Source organism: Cavia porcellus, unplaced genomic scaffold (genome assembly GCF_034190915.1).
Source record: "Cavia porcellus strain 051 isolate PalLab524CR breed Dunkin Hartley unplaced genomic scaffold, mCavPor4.1 scaffold_25, whole genome shotgun sequence".
Lineage (NCBI taxonomy): Eukaryota > Metazoa > Chordata > Mammalia > Rodentia > Caviidae > Cavia > Cavia porcellus.
In genome coordinates, this window is record NW_026947508.1 from 40325258 (window position 1) to 40345432 (window position 20175).

Genomic DNA, 20175 nt, shown 5'->3' on the forward strand with positions numbered 1-20175 from the left:
ACCTATTCACCCAAGGGAACAGATCCGGGCTCTGGAAGCTTCCATACTGGGTGAATGGTGCACAGTTTGAAGCCTCCTCACTGGTATCCCTATTCTGGGAGCTTCTCTGCTCCCATCAGTCTCCATCTTGTGGTCACAGAAAAGGGAGCTCTGGTCATGGGCCATTAGGTCTGCAGCACAGGGGAAAGATCATGTGCTTTTAGGCTCAAGCTTCCTGTGCCACTTGCTAGATATCTGACCTTAGAGAAGTCACTTTAATCTTTCTGAGGTCATCTTTAAATTGAGGATAAGTATCCCTATACTACATGGATTGGAAAGATTAAACAAATTATAGTGGATAAAACATGTTGTAAGCTACAAAGCAAGGAGACATTTGATAAATGTTAATGTTCTCCCCAGTTTTTTGGATTTTGTCCACGATTACTATTCCAGTGTATTTCCCCTCCTCACCAACTTCTCTTCCCTCCCCACTACACACACACACACACACACACACACACACATGTCTTCCTCTAGATCACTGTTTATGTTGCTCTCTTCCTCACAAATGTATTCTTGCCAAGGCCCAGCATAAATTCTTCCCATCAAGAATCTTCTGATCACATTGGGATTGATTTTTCCTTCTTCCAAACTCCCACTTTGTTTATATTCCTTAGTATATTTACCATAGTGAGTCTGATATCAGTTATTTATGTATTTATCTATCTTTCTAACTACACTGGAAGGAGAAAGCTTGGAGAAGACCATTTCTTATAGAAGGGCAAGAAATGTGCTGTCTTTGGTGTGAATTTCTCAGTACCATGGGCTTGTATGCAGCAACAGCTTAGTAAGTATTTATAGATTTGAATTTTTCCATCCTAGAGTAGGAATCATTATAGAAACATCTAGAACTAAGTTCCTCCCCTGCAAAAAACTATGTATTTAATAAAGAGGCAACTTTTGAAATATATTCCTATTCCTAAACTAGGATCCACAAGTACTAAGGTGTACTTGTGTTATTCCTTCCACCATTCTACCAACATAACCTGTACTCCTCTCTGGACATCTCTCCAGCATGCAGGGAGACACCGCTAGGAAGATGTCTGTCCATCATAGAAGAAGGGGGATCTGGGAGCAAGTTCTTTGAAGAACTGTTCCATTCCAGTGGGTAGAGGTGACTACAATTAAAACCATAGTAAAGGATTTACATAGTTTAGGATTTAGATCATTTAGAGATCTAAACGATTTCTATCTGCTTCTAAGTCTATAAAATTGTTTAAATTGTTGAAAACAGTATCCATCACTCAATAATTATTAGATATTATATTAACAATATAGACCCAGGCATACTGGTACATGTCCTAGCTACTCAGGAGGCTGAGGCAGAAGGATCTTTTGAACACAGAGAAATGGAGGCCAGCTGGGAAAACATAGGACTCTGTCTCAAAAATTTATAATAAATAATTTAAAAATTATTTTAAAAAGTAACAGGTTGAATTTGGGTATAGTGGTGTACACCTGTAATCCCAGCGCTTGGGAGACTGACACAGGAAGACTGCCATGAGTTCAAGGTCAGCCTGGGCTACATAGTGAACTGAAGGCTGGCCTAAACTACACAGTGACACCCTGTCTCAAACAAAACAAAAACCAAAACAAAACAGCTAGAAAAAGTCAGGAGACCGCACTTCCAAAACTCTCTCTCCCCTTGCCTGATTCTTGTGTAATCTTGATAAGTCATTTCTTTCTCTGGGTCCTTCCCCATCTATAAAATGAAAGGTATAGAAACAGATGGTTTCCAAGCTCCTTCTACTTTCAACAATGCATATTTTTTTAATGATCAGCAGAGAACTTGCTGTTCCATATGCTGAGGCAGTTGGCAAGGAAAAATGTGAATTTGTAGCTGCTGATCCCAGATGGGAAAGACAACTGTTTACCACGGCAGAACAACTGATTAGTCAGTCACCTGTGAGCTTTCCCCTTTGTGACCTGTACCAGAGACTGAGCAGATACCTGAACAGAGCACTAATAACAAAACAGCAAAGGCAGGACACTGACCTGAAAATAAGGCAGCAATGTGGAATCCTAGTCAAGCAGAATTTCTGTACTTGCTGGCCTCTGATGCCTGTAAATGGGGTACCACCAATACAAACTACTGTCCTTCTAGTCACAAAGAAAAGGAAAACTACAAGGTCCTCCTATGAACCAAATAACTCATAAAAACCAAGTACCAAAATATATAAAAAATGTAATTGGTTGATTTAATCCTAAAGATTGCAGAGACCTCTTGTGTCAGGCAGAGGACCAATGAAACAGACATTGTCTCTGGCCACCAGTGTATTCAAGGGTATATATAGGGTGCCATATCCCCGGGGCAGACTGTGATAAATGCTCTAGCATAGAGTCAGTCTCTGATGCAGAAGATGGGAAGGGGAGCAACTGATCTAGCAGGAGGATGAGAACCATCACCAAAAGGGAATATGAAACATGGGGCTTGAAAGATGGCAAAGAGAAGGGAATACAAGCTCAGACTGGAGCAGCAAATCAGGGACTATTTAAGGAACACAGACTAGTTTATTTTGACTAGGGTGCAGGGTGTAGGTTGGAAAAAAAAAGGGATCAAGGCAGAAAAATGATTTTGGGAAGAGAGATTATGGAGAGACTTCTTGAAAAACCAATGAAGTCGGGCTGGGGATTTAGCTCAGCGGTATAAGCTCCTGCCTTGCAAGCACATGGTCGTGAGTTTGATTCTTGGTACCGATTTTAAAAAAAACAACAAAACAAAACAATGAAGTCTGCAAAATTTCTGAGCAGAGATAGTATAACCCGATCAGAACAGTGTCTTAGATCACATGAACACTCATAAGAAGATACAAAAGGAAACATATTACAGAATTGCTGTAGGACCTCCTAGAAGGAGACCATGTACTTCCCACCTAGATGTGCACTGCAGTCTAATAGCTCTTATTTACAGGCTTCTCTCCTTTGTTTTAGCCTCATGAGAAGCGAGTTGCCATGCTCCAACTATCAAAATCTGCTAAGCATGTGGGTACAGAACTCCCAGACAGGTCAAGAGACTAGGATCATAAGAGAAAGAGCTGAGATGGAGCAGGAGGGTGGGAATACTGAAGTCTCCTGCTGGCTCAGTTCCATAAAAACCCAACTCTGGGTCTCCTTTTCACATGGCTTCACTTGGCAAAGCATAGTTAGCCAAAAGCACTGGGTGACGAATGAGGCTCTAGTAGGACCCTGGACACCAACTCTCCAACAGGTCAGCACCTGCTTGATCGGCAGTGGTCACTAAAGACTAGTCCCTTTCCTATCCTACAAGGTCAGTTCCACTTGTGAAGGCCAGTGAGGTTTCAAGGCCCAGATCAGATAAGCTCTTTCCCCAAAGCTTCTCTAAACTATCCTAGACCAAAATGACCTACTTTCTTAAAGTCACAGCAATCATGTACACACTACATGACAACTGAGCAGCTGAGTTAGATATAATCCTATTTCTCCTTCACAGTGATCCTATTATCCCATTTATATAGAGAGAAGAAATGAACTGAGAGGGGAGATGAGCTGTCCTAGGTAATACAACTGAGAGGTGGTAGAGCTGAGATCCCCAGAGTTGCCTCATTCCTGTCACCAGGTTGGCCTTCAGCCTTTCACTGCAATTTCTGCAAGTAGCCTGGAAGGTCTTTAAGGAGAGAACCTGCACCTGAAACTATTACCTCTCACCACTGGACAACCACCAGCACACAGCAGAACTTTTAAGTACTGTACTGTTCAATAAATGAAAACAGTTAACTTTAAACCAACACAGCACACACATTTTATAAATTCTCCACGTGAAAAACTTCCTGACGTTGGACTGTCTGTGCCTTGAGCCTTACCACAGCCTTGCCCTGACCTTCAGTTTGGACTGAGGCTCAAACCAGTTACGGGCTGACCTCCAACCTCAGACACAGACGAACTCTGTCTTGTCACAACACAAGTCCCAGCTGATCCTAGGCACAGGCTGAGCCCCTACTGGGACGCATGCTGCACCTTGGTCTTGGCACAGACAGGCCCCTGCCAACCAGCCACAGTGTACTGAGAACAGTACTAAAAGTGGGTCCCCTTCGGCTGTCCCTTAGCAGCACGACCGGGTCGTGACCCCCAGTCGCTCTTAAGGCCGCGAATGCTCCTTTCAGGTTCACGGACTCACTCCGCACCCCCAACCCGTCCTGCTCAAAGGGATGCGGAGCTGTCTTATTTTTACCTTGGCAGAGCACGGCGGGAACGGCGGCGCGCACCCGTACCTGCGAGTCTCTGTCGGGAACGCGGAAGAGGCGGAGCTAGACCTGAGGGGCGGGCCCGAGCAGAAAGGGGCGTGAGAGAGCGGAGTGGCGCCTGCGCACACAGGGGAGGCGGGGAGCAGACTGCGCAGGCGTACTAAAAGAGGGGAGGGAGCCTTTCGGCTCGGAGGCGGGGCCTGGCCTCACACTCCTTTCAGAGTGGTGGTAGGAGTTGGAAGGTAGGGAAGTGCCTGGAGGGCGTGTGCAGGGCAGAGCAGATGTGATAGGTATTTACTGAGCGCTTCTGCAAGCCAGGAAGAAATTTTAAAATGTCACTTGAATGCAAGGAAATGCTTCTACGTTTTTCTAAAACAGGGCTAATTCTGTAACATGTCTTTAAAGGTCTGGATGCCTACAATTTTCCATGAAAGTTTCAGTAAAATGTCTCCAGCTGTTCAAAATTTAAAACGAAAACAAAATTCTTTCAAAAATTTGGAGATAAACAACTGTAAATGGATAAATACATCAACCAGGTCCTTGCCCTACTCCCCAGGCTGTGGGTGCCACAAGAAGGAAGAACAGTCCTAGCTTGGATTTCATTCAGGTTCTTTGTGTGATGGACATGAAAATCCTTTCCCTACCTTATTCAGGCTTGTGGTGAGGGTCTGGTGAGCTATGCTACTTAAAAAGCTTCTTGAACTTTAATTCTCTGTTCCCCCTCTGGGCTGTACTCACCTGTATGATGGAAGGAGGTGAGGAGCCTTGAGGAACATTTGGGACTTTGCTGTATTTCCCAATCCAGATGAAGGAGTAGGAGATCTTCTCCCGAACTTCAGTGTTCAGTTCCTCCTGGAATCAGTCCAAGCTGAAGGCCCAGAATCTCTCACCTATCACCTTTCAGCTACTCAGGCAGGTTTCAAGCCCTCAGAGGACTTGTTTCCCTAACCATCTCTATAGCCAGCTGGTCATGACTCAATGATCTAATCCAGATTGCTGTGCTCCCCACATGGCAACCAAGTTCAGTTACCATCAGAGAAGGGCTGGAGGGTGGGGTTCAGAAGAAGGAAGGCCCCTCCGAAGCAGGTGAGACTCCAGCCTTGCTTGTGGCTCTTTCCACATCAGGTTTCATAGCTCCTTACGTAAGGTGGCAGCAGTGAATCTCAGGCTGTAGGGTTCATGGGAGCCAAAGGTGGTGGGATGTTCTTTACTAAACATGAGGATGATCTGCTCTAGGGAGAAGATGGCTTACTCCCTTGTTTGCTACTCCAAAGATTGTCATGGCTGATGAGCCACCAGGAAAAGAAAGTCTAGTTGGCTTCCCAGCCAAACTGTGACTAATTCCAATACGGTGCCTCTCCAAGGACCTTCTGGTAGGGTTTGCACTTTGGAGGGAGTAGCTATTTGATCACCAAGGACCCAGTTCTCTCTTTCTTAACTTCTCTGCAGTCCCCTCTGCATCTCTCAAAGTGATATCCATGTCAGCTTCCTGATGTATTTGTGGACATTGCTATGGAAGTTGTGATCCTTGGACCACATAGTTCTGAGGTAAATTTACTCTTGCCTTCAAGATGTGTTTCAAAATTACCTAGACGCCAGCACATGGACTTTCTAATAGTTTGTATTGCCCAGGGTTGGAGGAGGTAGTGAGATACAGTGGTGCCTTGGTTTAGGGATTTAATTTGTTTTACATTTTGGGGGAAGATGGTCGTGGTTGTGTTTGTCATCACATGCAGTGTTTGTGAACAGAAACAAAACTTAGCCAAATGCTTTTATTTGTGAACTGAGTTGTTTGCAAACAGAATTGTTTACGAACTCAGGTACTGCATTCTATATTTGTTATAGGAGATGTGTGACACCCTTTTAGAATGATGGACCTTGGGCCTTCTTTAGTTAGAAGGAGCAGCAGAATGAAGGGCAGAATGAATCTGGAGATCTCAGAGTAGTGAAAGGATGGAAAGATATTAGGGACTGAAAGGGGAGACAGGCAGCTGGCTAAAGACAAACTTGATTTGAGAAGCTTCTATATGCAAGTACTTATAACTATATCTGACCCATAGTGATCATTAGCCATTATTGTTATTATGAACAACTCAAAGGTTCCAAGTAGTGAATGAGAGATCAATCAGTCCACTTCTGATCATGAAATGGATGGGAAATTGAGGTCTACAGGTCAAAGGGATTTTGCATGGCACCTTGGGGGCTGGGCTGGGACTTGCACACAGGCCTTCAGCTCTCAGGAGACCCCTTGCACAAAAATATCTAGATATTTTACAGGGAGAGAGGAAACTTTAGGTGGGCTTTTGCTGACACTTAAGAACCAAACTCCTGTCGGGGAAGCTTGTGGATTGACTGTAGTGCAATGACAGCAAATCTGAGCCAGCAGTCTTAGATGTGGTCTAGAAAATAGGTTCAGGAGCTTTGTGTCCTACCTCTCATGCTTCAAGTTCTCTCCTGTAATTAGGGTTGGGATTATACTTTCACTCTGCCCCTTTACTCATTAGTTCCCCAAAACCAGCTTGATGAAGGGGATAGAGTGACTGACCATAGCTGGTGCCAGTTGAACTGAATTAGGATGCAAAGTTTCCTATCAGACTGAGTTCCTGGAAGACAAGGAGCAGCCCTTCCTTTCCCAAGGTTTCCTAGCCCAGCATGGGTTAGAATTCTCAGAACCCTGGGAGAATCTTAGTGTCCCCACCCTATGGATCTGAGCAAGGGCCAGACATGATCACACCAGCCAAACCTCCACATGGTCCAGGATCTCACAACAAAATCCCCCTAAGCTCCATTCTGCCCTAGATCCTTGTGGCACCCAGACCACAGCTTCTCACCAGTGACTGCTTTAGTTTACTTCTTTTATTTTACCAAAAATAACAACAATAAAGTCTTTCTTCTTTTTCACAAAAATAGATTCCCCCAACCTTTCCCCGCAATCAGCCCTTGCCACAGCCTAGAATCCATCGTGTAAGCCACAGCCAATGCTGGAGGAAGCTCCTACTCCCTTTACTTTGGAGCTGCTGGTAAAGTTGCCATGCCAGAATATGTCTCTTGGGAAATTCTTTGGAGCCGGCAGAGGCAGAAATCCCAGGCTCGGCTGGCAAGCCTTCAGTGGTTTCCCCAGAGGACAGGCAGTTTCTAGGCCATGAAAGGAACATGATTTTGGAGGGTTGGCTTGGCAGACAACCCCAGCCAATCCAAGAAAGTGTTATAGTTCTTGCCATCTGGCTAGAAATCTTTGCTTAAAGCAGAACAGTCGTGTCCTGGAGAAAACCTCTTTCCATATGCATCTCTGTGTAATAATCAATGAGCCCTGGGATGGGAGTCACAAACACTTGATTTTACTCCAGCTCCACAAGACTCATCCTCAGGATGGACAGTTTTTCTCCCTTTACCTGGCTTCAGTTTCCTCTGTTGTATATTGAGAAACTGAGACTGGATGATTCTCAGGGCCCTTCTGGTTCTCCATCCTAGCCTCTCAGTGTAGGTTCCAGGAGGGTAGAATCCTCTTCCTGCTTCAGTTCCCACACACATGGGTCTGGGCACAGGGCTGGGCATGGAAGTACTGAGTAATGGGCTGCTGATTGAACATCCCAGCCTCTCTGTGAATAGCTGTGTGGAGATCAGCCAGCTGACTGTCTCTGAGATGGTTGGGAAGAAGGCAAGTATTTTTAGGATAGGGGCTCTCCATAGCTACGTGATCCTCAGTGTCCTGGGATGGGAGACAAGATTCCACATACTTCCCAAGTCGAGTACCACTGGCGTTTTGGGCTGAAGGTTTATTTTGTGCTGGGCTTCAGAGCCTATGAGTCAGGCCTGTAGATTTGGGAGCTAAACAGGAGAACATGATTCCCAGTTTAAGAGACAGGAGATCTTCATGGACATAAAGGATCATCTTGAAGCTTAGAAGACTTATTATAGGGCTCCCCTAGAGACAGGGATGAGTGAAATGACAGATTGTTTAGCATCCTTGGCTGAAAAAATCAGAAATGTGGTTGGCCTGGGCTTTAAGGAACTCAGGTAAAGCTCCCCTTTCCAACTTCCACTTAGCACCCCAGGATTCATGCTGGTGGAAGATGGTTGTCTGAAAGGCTTACCTGTAGAACTACCTCTCCAACTGCATTTTATGTACTTACACATCTGGTCAGATACCCTGAGTGGGGATACTGGCCTGTCATTATTCCTATAGTGGTCATGGTCAAATAGTCCCAGTCTTTTTATACATCCAATGGTCCATCCATCCAATATCTGTGAAGGCCCATTTATGTGCCAGGGAGGGTCTGGCTTTCAGGCACACTCTAAGGTCAAAATCATGCTCACAGACACACTCACACTGGTGTCTGGGCTTACTCACACACAGGCACTCCTCTCTTGCACCTTTCTTGCCATTACCTCTGCCATACACACACTTCCCAAACAGGCCTGGGAACCAGCATGGAAGGGTCAAGTAATGGAAAAGAACCTGGTATCCCACCCCACTCCCAGACCTCTTGCCGGGGTTTTGATTCCTCCATTCCTTCTGTTTGCCACTTGAAGCCCTTTTCTTCTCCATTCATAGTCAGGGGGACACACAGACAGACTTCACAGCAAAAGAAGTCTGGAGGCACTGGGTATGCAAAGGAGTCCTGGAGCCTTCAGATTCTTCTATCACCAGAATCCCAAGAGTCTCCTCCACTAGCCATGCTGTGTTCAGATGGTCCAACAATGTCCAGGACTGGATTCAGTGACAGATGCGTTCTGTCATCTCCTTCTATAGAGACACAAGGTGTGGAAGAGTCAGCCTGACCTCAGTTTTACAGAAGCCCTTTCCCAAAGTACAGGGCCTAACTACTCTCCTGCCTGAGCCTGGTCCCTCCCACTCCTCCCCAATTCTAGGGTGCAGATCTGGGGTGTAAACTGACACTTGAGTGAATTTTCCACTGAAGTACACAATCCACTATTAAATGTTAATCCACTGGGATACTGGAGTTTTTTACAGCAGGTAGCCTTTGGGTCTGCAAACTCCCAGAAGCTACCCTTGGCAAGGAAGGGTTTGGTCTCACCAGTGGCTCCAGCTCCCGCTGGTCCACCAGGCTGAACTCTTGGATGAAGTAGTAGAAGTGCTTGTAGCAGGTGTTGACATGAGCCTCTGCCCCCATGCTGAGGATGCTGTCAAAGTGGTGGATGTAGACGTGGACGAAGACTCTGAAGAGCCTGGTTAGTATCTTGGTGCAAACTTGCTGGAAGTTCTTGGGGAAGGGAACTCCTAGGGGCCAGAGAGGGACAGACAGTGCAATCAACATCCTATAATGAAACTCAGTCCACCACTGCCTCCTCTATACAGGCAGCCTTCACACAGGGTAGTGCTGACCCATCTCTAAGCACATTTTCGTGTGGGGGAGAGGGAGAGAGGAGGGACAGAGAAAGAGAGGGAAAGGAAAAGGGAGAGAGACAGGCTGTGGGCCAGGGAGAGGGAGAGCGAGAGGGGGAGAAGAGTTTCTCTTTCTTTCATACTTTGCTTTTTAATGAATCATATATTTGACTGGTCTTTCCCCTGTCAAAATACAAATCATCTTCCACCTTTTCTACCCTTGGGCTTAGATCACCTTCTTAGACTATGATGGATTTTATGGCTCAAGCTCTCCCCAGAAATAGTGTACTGCAAGGATCACATCCATTCATACAATTCCAAAAGAAACCCACCAACATCTCGGTTTATTTTTAAGAACCTCGGACTGCAGGATTAAGTCCTAACTTCCCAGCATGGCATTAAAAGAGGCTTTTCATGACCTGATCCTGACCTCCCTCTCTAGCCCCACTGGGCGTCCCTTCTCTTTTCAACACTCATGCAGTGGGCCCCAAATGCCAAATGCTGATAATTATTAATTCTTGAGAATTTACTCAGACATTCCCTCATTCCTTCAAATAGTTAACAACACAAAGAAACTTCCAACTGTGAGTTCAGCCTTTGTTCCTTTGGCCTCTAAGTCTAATGATTCTGCTATGGGGCTGATAGTCATTCTAGGTGTGACAAAAGAGGGTGTGTGCAAAAGGGAAACTATTTGCCCAATGCCACATAATTATTAATCAGCTGAGACTGGAGTCAGGATTTGAATGGTCTTTTCACTACATTACTTTTCACTATACAACTGATCTAGCCTCTTTTGGACTCAGGCTCACTGTTAGGTAAGACAGTGCAGGATATGGCAGCTACGACCTGGGGAGAAGCCATGTCCACAGAATTGTGACTTGGTACCCAGCTTCCCTCAGCACACTGACATCTTCCCTCTGGGCTTGACCAGCTGACCCACTTTTCTGAGTCCCAGAGGTACAGCAAGGAAAAGCAGGAGGCAGGTGGGAGCCAGGGCCAGAGGTACAGGTTGGACTGTCCTGAATACATTATCAGTACTTGTTTTTTTGTTTGTTTTGGGGGCTTCTTTGGTATCAGGAACTGAACTCATGACCTCATCTTGACAGGCAGGCACTGTGCCACTGAGCTATATCCGCAGCCCCTGAACACATTATCATGCCTGCTCAGCTCGAGTGAGGAAGCAGGGCTGGGATGACATCACCTCTCCTCTCCTCCCTCACCCACTCAGGCTGCACAGTTGAGATTAAAAAAAAAAAAAGGCCCGTGACCTGCACCTGACAAGGAAAAATTGCCCTCAGTCTGAGTTAGATACCTTTGTCCCACTCAGTCTTCACACCCTTCCTTTTCCTGGGGCCAGGAATGGGAGAGAACTACCAGGAGGCTGGAAGTCAGGTCAGCATGAGCTGGTGTGGCTCGGAGTGGGATACTCATGCATTGGGTCAGAAGAGCCTCAAAGGCAAGTAAAACACTTAACCTGTCTCAGCTGCAGTTTCCTTTCCTACAATATGGCAAGGAAAATCTCCTGCTCTCTAAAGCTGCTCTATTAAACTAAATGCTGCATCTGTCCTTTGGTAGCTCCCACTCTTCCTGGCCAGGCAGACCCTCCAGCTAGGTGCACTCACCAACACGCGTGGGAAAGACGTCCTCATCATTAATGAGGCCCTCGATCCAGTCCATGAGCAATGCCATGTAGCGCGGTGCGGAGAGCTTAGCAGGCCTCCGGTACTGGTGCTCGTCCTGCCAGCGGTACTCATAGCGCGGTCCGCCGGCCATGACCGGGCAGCTGGTCTCGCTGCAGCGCTCCGCCATGGTGCCATAGATGAGGTTGATGCGGTTGAAGAAGTCCACCACGTGGACTGCGATCCAGTCATCGATGCTCTCACCAGGTGGTAGCCTCACCACACTGCGCAAGTCTAGGCCTGACTTGAGCGATGCCTGTGCTTTCTTGTACAGTTCAAAGCGCTGTGTGCCTGGCTCAAAGCGCTTTCGAGGCCTGAATGTCTTGTCCTTGGCAAACACCTGCTTCAGGCACAGTGCCATGTTCAGAACTGGTGGAGCTGGGTGTCCGGGGGCAGAGACCTCAGGATCCCCTGTCAGGGACAAAAGCAGGGGGTGTAGGTTGGTCAGGACCTCATCATATGGGTTTTGAGTTTCCAATACATCGCTTCTCTCTCACCTCTCTGCTTTAGATCAACCTCTGCCCTTTCAACCCGAATTTGAATTCCTCCTCCCTTAGGTCCAGTGTCCTAAGCACTTTCCAAGCTACATTAGCTCCTCCTACTGTGCCTTCAAAGAACTCCTTTCTCCTTTCAACGCGTCTCACCACTAGGGGGCTGGCCCAGGGCTCAAACAGCTGCTCCTCAGTCTTGCAAATTGTTACAAAGGTGGGAGAGGCTCCCGCAGGCCCACCTGGAGAAAGAGGTGTAGACAAGATAACTTTAGGAAGCCCTGTAAGCCAGCTGTGCAGTATGGTAAAGCTGGTTGCATTGTGCTTGTAGGGAGGAGGAAGGTCTTGGCTTTTGACTTCCTCTGGGATATCCCGTATCCATCCGGCCACCTGGGATTCCCAGGGAGAAGGAGGGACTTCTCTACCAAACATGTCCTTTCCTTTTTTTTTTTACTCTGAGAGGAAAGGGCTCTCACATGGCCAGCTGGATGGCCTCTGAGTGTTGCTGCAGGCACAGGAGGAGGGGGAGGGAGGCAGGCCAAGAGCACAGCTTCCTCTGACAACAGCTGAATGGTCTTCCTCCCAAGCCTTCATCTTGCAGCTCCAAATGTGAGTAAGTCACTGGCTGTCCCTCCGCACCGGACACTGGAAAGACATTCCTACCTTGCCTACTCTGCACCTGACATATAGGTGGGGGAGGGACAAGGAAGGGAGCCAAGCCTATCTACAGCTTTGTTTATATGGTCTCCTACAAGTGAAAGATCACAGACTCAGAATAGATTTTGGGAAGCAACAATCAGAGCCCCAGACATAGAAGCAAGAGTTCTGGGTTCTAGTACAGCTTCATCACTGGATGCTGGGTAACATTTATAGTGCCAGTGCACAAGCAAATACTGGGTCACTCTGATACAGCCAGCTTTTTGAATGTCTCAGAGCAGTCATCCATCTCTCCTGTGAATATCTAACACAGCAGGCAGGGCAGACCCAGGTATCTGCTGAGAATGGAGTGTAGCCACAAGCTACTCCCTGACCCTGTCCCAAGACTGAGTGCCAAGGCTGAGTGTAAGCTAAGCACTGAGCTGGTGTTCCAGGCTACACTCTAACTTGTGCTTTGACCCTGGTGAATCTGAGTTTTACTCTCGCCCCACACAGAGCCTTGACTTCAGACTGACATTGATACACTGAGCTCAGATCTCCTTTTCTGGAAGCAACTCACATCTGCTTAACTGATGGGCAGGACTGGGAAGGGGAGGGTAGGACAAGTGTCAACTAAGTATAATGAAAGGCATAGCACACATGGAGGGGATGCTGTTTCTGGCAATAAATCAAATTATAACAAATTTTGGCACAAGGGTCCTTCCTTATAATCACAACAGGCAGGCCAGGGCCAGAACAGTCAGGAAAAATGAAAGCTGTTTACAAAGCAGCAACAGGTCTCTTAGCAGGCCCTTGTCCTCTTGAAAAGAAAACTCAAAGATGCAGAAGGTTCTCTTTCATCCCTACTCCCTACTTCCTCTCAAAGAAAGGGTGGGACCTGAGTGCCCTGAATGAAAAGGAGATTTTCTATCCTTCACTTGCTGTCTCCATTTGATGCTCTGTTTTTACAGGTACTTTCCAAATCATTCACGCTGCAATTAGGTGGGGGTTCCCAGGTCCTTCACCATTACACAGCCCCCTTTGCTAACAATCCAGACTCTCATTCTGGCATTCAACACAACCCCCTACCTCTCCTGTGCTACTTCCTTACACCAGCTACGCTAGGCCTCTTCCTGACCCCTGAACACAGCCCCTCACTGCTGCCTGTGTATTTTCTCTCACTGGGCCTGACAACACTCCAACAGGTTCAATCTTCCCTCCTCCTGCAGCCTCCTCCAATGGGCTCTGATCACCTCCTTGTGTAAGGCTGGTGTTTGGATACTGCTGTTTCTACCCTATGACCACTTAGGTCAGAGGCTGGCACAGGCTTTAAAGGAAGCTTATACTCAAGAGTCTTACAACTGAAATAGCCCTGAGAAAAATCACAGCGCAGCCCACTTGTTCAAATGGGGAAATTGAAGCTCAGACAGGACAGGAAGCTGCAATCACATAGCAAGTTACAGGCAGAACTAGGAGCTGGGATAAGGAAGGGCTCAGCCCACGACAAGAGCTAAAGATCATTTCCCTGCACTAGCTGGTCACTGACCTGGTGCAGATAAGAGAGCAGAGTAGAGGGAGGGGGTCAGCAACTTCTTTCCAATCAGACCTACCTGCTTCCTGTCCCTAATACACTGACACCTCCTGGCACCCCTTACCCCCAGCAACTTGGGTATCTGCATTAGGGAGCTAGAGTCCCATCTTCATGCTGAGTCTTTTCCTAGGAAAATGTAAGCTTGGAAGTGGGTACAGGACAGGTGCCTTTCTATCCTTGTCTCATGGCTCTTCACTCCCACTTTTCTGCCCTGGTGAGCCTGTCTCTCACTGAACCTCCACCACTCTCCCCGATCCACTGTTTAGCCCCCATATTCTAGGGCTGACTGAATGGCCGGAGATTTGCTCATCCACTGCCTGCCTGTGCACCTGGGCTTCCCAAATGAAGACCATGCATTTGCTGACATTAAGCTCCCTGCCAGGGATACTCTTGCGGGCTCCTGGGCTTCACATAGGAGCTCAGCATGAAGATGGCCCCAGCTCGAGTTCAGAATCTGGCCTGGGACGTAGGACAGACCTATGAAAGCCAAGGCGAGGACTCCACGCTGTCCCTGCCGCTCACACCCACCCGAGGCTGCCCTTTAATCCCCACCCCCCACCCTCCGCTCTGCCACCAGCTGTCAGGGCCAAGCAGGGTGGAGGACCTGGAGGAGCCGGCTTGACGTTTCCGCTCCCAAAGACACGCCCCCCTCCGCACTGCCACCTCGTCCCGGCTTTCGCCGAGGTGAGCCTAGGACCTTGGGCCTCGGGGTCGCCAGCCTTCTCCCGCCCGGGTCGCCTTCCGGCGGTGCCACCCCGGGACCGCGGGAGAAATGAAAGTGGAAGCAGGGCCTGGCGGCGGGGGGCGCTCACTCGCGACGTGGCCTGGTGCGAAGCTCCAGTCTTCCGGCGGCCGGCCGCGCACGGTCAAGTCCTAGCGCGCTGCGGCGCCCTCCTCCCGGCCTCCTGCCCCGCGCCGGTGCGGCCCGCCAGCCCCGCCGGGCCGCGGCAGTCCTCCTGCCCGCCAGGGACAGCAGCTCCGCCCCGGGCCTCGCCACGCCGAGGCCGAGGAGCCAGGAGGGCGGGGAAAGGGACTCCCCCCACCCCGCTGCAAAGACACCACACCCCTCCTTTCCGGAAAGTCCATATCGGGCACCCCACTTCCCGTAGGGAAGGGGACTGACGGAGCAGCCAGCCCTTTTGCTGTCTCCTTGCACCTCAACTAAAGAGGCAGCCCCAGATTCTGTCTGGAGCAGAAACCAAAGGCCAGGGGTGGCCTTGTCCTCCTGGAATCACCTGCATCTCCTTCCTCTCAGAACTCAGTATGAAGTGGAGGCTCCCTATCACGCCCTCAGCTTCTCTCAGGGCACTTAGCAAACATTTAAAACCCCTTTGAATAAATGAGTGACGGAAGGAATGCGTGCTTGACAGTCAGAATCAGAGTCCCTCACCCTGAGAGGACTGCCCCATCCCCTACTACGGCTCAGTTTCTAGTGCTCAAATCCTACACTTCACAGGTCCATGGTGTGGAGGACCTTACTCTGGCTAGATCCATTCTCACTTGTCACCCAGAGTCATCCCACATCCACCTTTAGACCTTTATCTCAGCTGTTCACATCTTGGAAAGCTTTTCTTTGAACCAAATCCAAATCCTTCCAGACTTGATCAGCTCTGCCAACTTTTCTACCTGGAGTACTTCCCTGGGGACAGATAGCTCACACTAACCCTAACCCTAACTCAGTACAAGCTATGGCCTAGATCCAGAAACAAGTTGCCTGACTCTGTCTGGGCTGGGAGGGAAGACTGGAGGACCAAGGACCTAGTGGACCAAGGCAGACAGCTACTCTGCAGAAGTCCCTTAGAGAGGGGCTAGGAACTGAACACGTGTGGGTAGGAGAGTGCTGGAAGCTGCAGGTGGGCACTTACCATGGCACAGATGCCCTGATGGGATCCCCTCAAGTCTGGATCTGTTTGTTTGATGACATGAGAACACTTAGATCCCTAAGAATTCTAACTTGCCGAGCTTCTTTTGCCCAGAACTTAATTTTGCTTCTGCCTAAAGTTGTCTATATTTTATAGCTGTCTTAATCTACTTTGAATCCACTGTAAACAAACATCTGCATATGAAAGGATGTCAAATGTGCTCCTTCATTTAATTTAGTATTCTGAGTAATATTGGGATTAGATGATGAAGTTTATCATGTGTTGATAGGTCAGCATAGCACAAACACACAAACACACACATGTGCACAGGGTCAAAACTCATCTAGAAGTGAGAACATGGTTATGCACTAATGGCGGAGCGATTTGTAATAATGGGGCTATCTGCAGGAAATTCATGAAATACTGCAGGTGTGTATTTTGATGAGGATTTAATGAAGGCACTTTGTATAGGGATTAAAAAAAGGTGTAGGGAAACCATGAGGATAGTGTAACATCAAAAGGCAAGCAAGGGCAGTGGGCAGCTGTCAGTCTAGGTTGAAGGTACACAGTGAGTGAGGGTGGGAGTGAGAGATGCAGAGGGAACTACTGATGGTGCTGTGGCCTAGGAAGAGGGGTGTACCATCCCACAGCAGTTGTATGGAGGACTACTTTTCCTTCCCTTCCTCTGGCCACGGGTCCTCATTAGCTGAATCCAACCAGAAGGCAAGGATAGGGAAGTCTGTTGTCGCAGGTCACAGAGGTCAGCCTCTCAGACACAGGGTGGTGGGGAGGGTGGAGAGATCTGGAGAAGCAAATGAGTCAGGGCCAACTACACAGGGGAAATGACTTAGAAACTGTGTGTGCTTTCCTTATCATTCACTTCTAAATATTTCACAAATTTCATTGTAATTTCCTCTCTGACTCTGGATGATTTAGAAGTATGTTTTCAGTTTCTCAGTGTATGAGAGGTTTATGTTTTTCTTGTTGACTTTTACTTATATTGCATTGTGGTTAGAGCTCATGGTCTGGGAGAGCCTTTGGAATTTAACATGACTTCCTCAGTGGCTTTGTACGTGATCATTTTCTGTGCCTTGGAGCTGGGTTTTATAGTATGGGTAGGAATTTGTATGGTGGAGTGAAAAGCACAGAAGAGTGTTGTGGAAAATATGGGTGATCCATTTAGAAGGAATTTCAGAAGTTCCTGGCTCATCTGCACATCCCCATTGTCTTTGGGGTGGGAGGCAGGCATAAGGGTAGGGGGATCCAAAAAAGCCCAGATCCTTCAAATACTTTGCTGCTGCTCTCAGTCTGGTCTGAGCAAGACAGTTTGTGTGTTTTTTAAGAGACTGCTGGGGCTGAGAAGACCCAGACCTTGGAGAAAAAAATGCTCACTTTACCATGTATTTACTGTGACCTTTGGTTAGTCCTGTCTTCTCTGATGGCACACTATGACCCTACAGTACTGCACGCCTACATAGGACAGACTGTTCCCTGGGTGTGATACGTGGGTCAGAAGGCTCAAACAAGGCTCGTGTCTGTAGGTGGTTGGGAATCAGTGAGGACCTAGGAGAGTATGTACCCCGCTTCACCATATAGCTCAGGCACTTGCCTGCCCTATTGGAGTTTCAAGTGGTAACACTATGGCATCCAAGGCTGTAAACCTGAACTCCTGCTCTGGATCTGTTACTCCTCTGATGTGTCTCTGGGAAAACCTCTGCCCCTTTCTGGATCTCAGTTTCTGCACTGTACCGCACAAAAGCATCTTCTAGTCATACCAAGTACCTTATCAGAACCAGCTTTCAGTTCTTCTCCTCTGGGCCTGTATCAAGTGACCCTATGTATACAAAGTGGCCTCTCCCTGGGGACTCTCCCTCCCATGCCAAGAAAGGTTCCCCATACCTTCACTCCTCCCAGAATCCCCAGTTCATCTCATTGCATATCTACCATAGCTTTTAGGGCCTGATCTCTCCTTACTTTCATCCAAAAAGAGCTTATGCTTCAGCTTTTGCCATTTTTTGCCTAAAAGGCAGGATCTACCATCTACAATCTTCCATCCCAGCCCACTGAGGAGAAGGCATGGCAGTAAGAGGAACCAAGATGAGACTCCTTGTAGTATGAAGAAGACAAGGCTCAAGAGAATAGGGTAAGCCAAAGTGGATAAGGATGTGTGTAAAACTTTGCTGTGACTTTGGGCAAGTTACGTATCCTTTTTGAGCCTATTTCCCCTTCTCATTAGAAACAACATCTGCCTCCACAGAAGGGCCATGAGGATTGAATGTCATAGTCCTTGTAAACAGCAGAAGGTGGTGACCAGTCTGTTTCAGAGGTGCTGCTTTCAATCACCCAAACAGTATTGGTGTAGCATAGGGGTTGAGTTTATTGTAAGGTTCTGAATGGCACTAGCTGAGACCCAGGACAACAGGATCTCACAGCCTCAGTGGTGTTGGTCTTTCTTAGGAGAAAGTTGTGCAAGCAGAAGCGGTACAGCCCCCTGAGAAGTGGTGTTTAGTAGGCTCAGTTCCTCTGAAGCATAAAAGGTCCCTGTGCCTTTGGGAACCTCAGACTCTTGTATTCTCTGCATCCTCCTGCTTCTCGGCTTTCCCTGTGACATGGAGGCATTGCCCACATTTCTCCAAGGTTAGTCTCTTCCATCTTGGGAAGGAGACTCCTGGAGGTTCTGACAGAAGCCTGGTGTGTACAAATAAGTACCTTAAGGCCATTTCAGAGCCTCAGAAAGGACCTTCAGCATGCCTCTGGTTGACATTGTTTCTTCCATCCATGGGTTTTTCCGCTGGCACAGGCGCACTCCAAGAGTGGAGGTGATACTTGGGGAGTGGATTTTACTACTTTCCTGGGCTTAGCCTTCTATGGGACTCATCATGAAGCCTGCACAGAAAGTTCTGCCTAAAGCTACCCCTTCCTATGCTGCTGTGGTCCCTCAATTTCAACCTGTGGGACGGAGTGCCTGGAGCACCTGCTCCAGTCCCTATGGTATTTTCTTCCTTCCTCTCTCCAAGTGTGCTCAGTAACACATACCTTGAAGTCACCAGCAGAGATGGTGGGAAGTTCTAAGCATCTGGTGTACAATCTCTAGTAATAACTGTAGGAGATTAGTATGGTTTTAATATCTTAGACAGTGTGGTGCCCTAAGCATTGCACATCTGTTTCTTTCTTTCATCCATTCATTTGACAAATATTTACTGAGGGTTTATCAGGTGACAGGTACTGTGTTTTAGTCGGGAGCATCCTTGTCCTTGACAAAAGCCTCAGTCTTATGAGGACCGTCCACTAGTTTAGGGTCTAGTGCAGAAGACTGAGGGGCAAAATGGATATTGATGAGCAACAAGTCAAGGACAGGGTGGGTCTTGGAAGGAAGGGCTTTGGATATTACTTAGTCTAATATCCTGGAAGTACATGGGGAAAAGTTAGGCACAGGGAGAGTGGGAGATTGGCCTAATGCTAAATCATTATAAAAATCTTCAGTGAACTTTCTATACCTTGCTTGAGACGCACATGGGAATTCTCATTTCTTCCTCTCAGCAAACTTGGAGTGGAGGGGAAGGATGGAGATTTATTTTTCTAGAGCTTTAAAGTTATCTTCTCTTCAGAGTGAGAGATGGAGAAGCAGGAAACAGGGACAGCTTCACCAAGTGGGAAGTAGGGACTGGACTTGTCAGGATGAGGTTTAACTCTGCCCTGCAGTTTTTTCTGGGTCCCATTCTGGCTTCATTTCTGGGAGATGGGAAAGTTGTGTCTGCTGTAGCTGGCCAACAAATATTCAGGCAGTGGGTGGGGTTCACTTCTTAGTGAAGAATCACACTGTGTCCCAAAGAATCTGGATTCCACACAAGTCCTCATGACTGTGGGGAGTAACACTTGACTCCTTGCAGTTGTTATCCAGTTTGTCCTCCAGCAGAATTGGAAGCTTTTCAAAAAGCAGCTGGGGATGCTCCATTTTGCCCAAGGCTGAATGGTCTTAAAGGTGTGCTCATTTTTTCTGAGTCTACTTAAATGACCCCAGGTACCTGGAATCTGCCCTCCTCAGGCAAAGTCCTGCATACAGAGTTCCCTGTGCTTTGCAGGTGTGTGCCTTGGTTAAGCCTATGGATGTTTTTGTTTTCCCCTTGTATTGTGAGCCCTTAAAAGTGAAATTTTAAAAATTTTGTCTCCTCCTATGCAACCCTGTAGCAACAACTATAAGGACCTTTTTGAATTATAAAGTGCTTTCTCTACTCTAGTCATTTTTGAGACTTTCTGCTACCTGGGGAGGTGATATTGACTCTAAAATGTGAAGTGACTGGCCAACAAGTAGAGTCTGAAATGGCAGAGCT

At 47.6% G+C, this 20175-nt stretch overlaps 2 protein-coding genes across 7 annotated transcripts in view; both read right to left on the reverse strand.

The window, feature by feature from the left end:
• Mknk1 (MAPK interacting serine/threonine kinase 1) overlaps positions 1–4361 on the reverse strand; it is a 39002-nt gene extending 34641 nt beyond the window's left edge. Inside the window, exon 1 of one of the 4 annotated variants that reach the window (XM_013144223.3) lies at positions 4229–4361. The gene's annotated coding sequence lies outside the window, so the exon portion shown is untranslated. The remainder of the gene's footprint in view (positions 1–4228) is intronic. The other 3 variants (XM_063236401.1, XM_063236402.1, XM_003462529.5) reach the window with 3 other exon arrangements.
• A 2721-nt stretch (positions 4362–7082) lies between these two features.
• Mob3c (MOB kinase activator 3C) lies at positions 7083–14989 on the reverse strand. 3 transcript variants are annotated; one of them, XM_013144220.3, is made up of 4 exons: positions 14680–14989; positions 11211–11678; positions 9281–9483; positions 7083–8988 (listed from the first exon to the last, which is right to left on the reverse strand). In XM_013144220.3, exons 2-4 carry the CDS (start codon positions 11626–11628, stop codon positions 8959–8961), a joined length of 651 nt encoding a protein of 216 aa, XP_012999674.1. In that variant the 5' UTR covers positions 11629–11678; positions 14680–14989; the 3' UTR covers positions 7083–8958. The 3 variants fall into 3 exon arrangements, with proteins under 3 accessions (XP_012999674.1, XP_005000254.1, XP_003462528.1); XM_005000197.4 differs by having other exon boundaries at positions 14587–14989; XM_003462480.5 differs by having other exon boundaries at positions 14795–14988.
• Positions 14990–20175: the final 5186 nt, after the last annotated feature.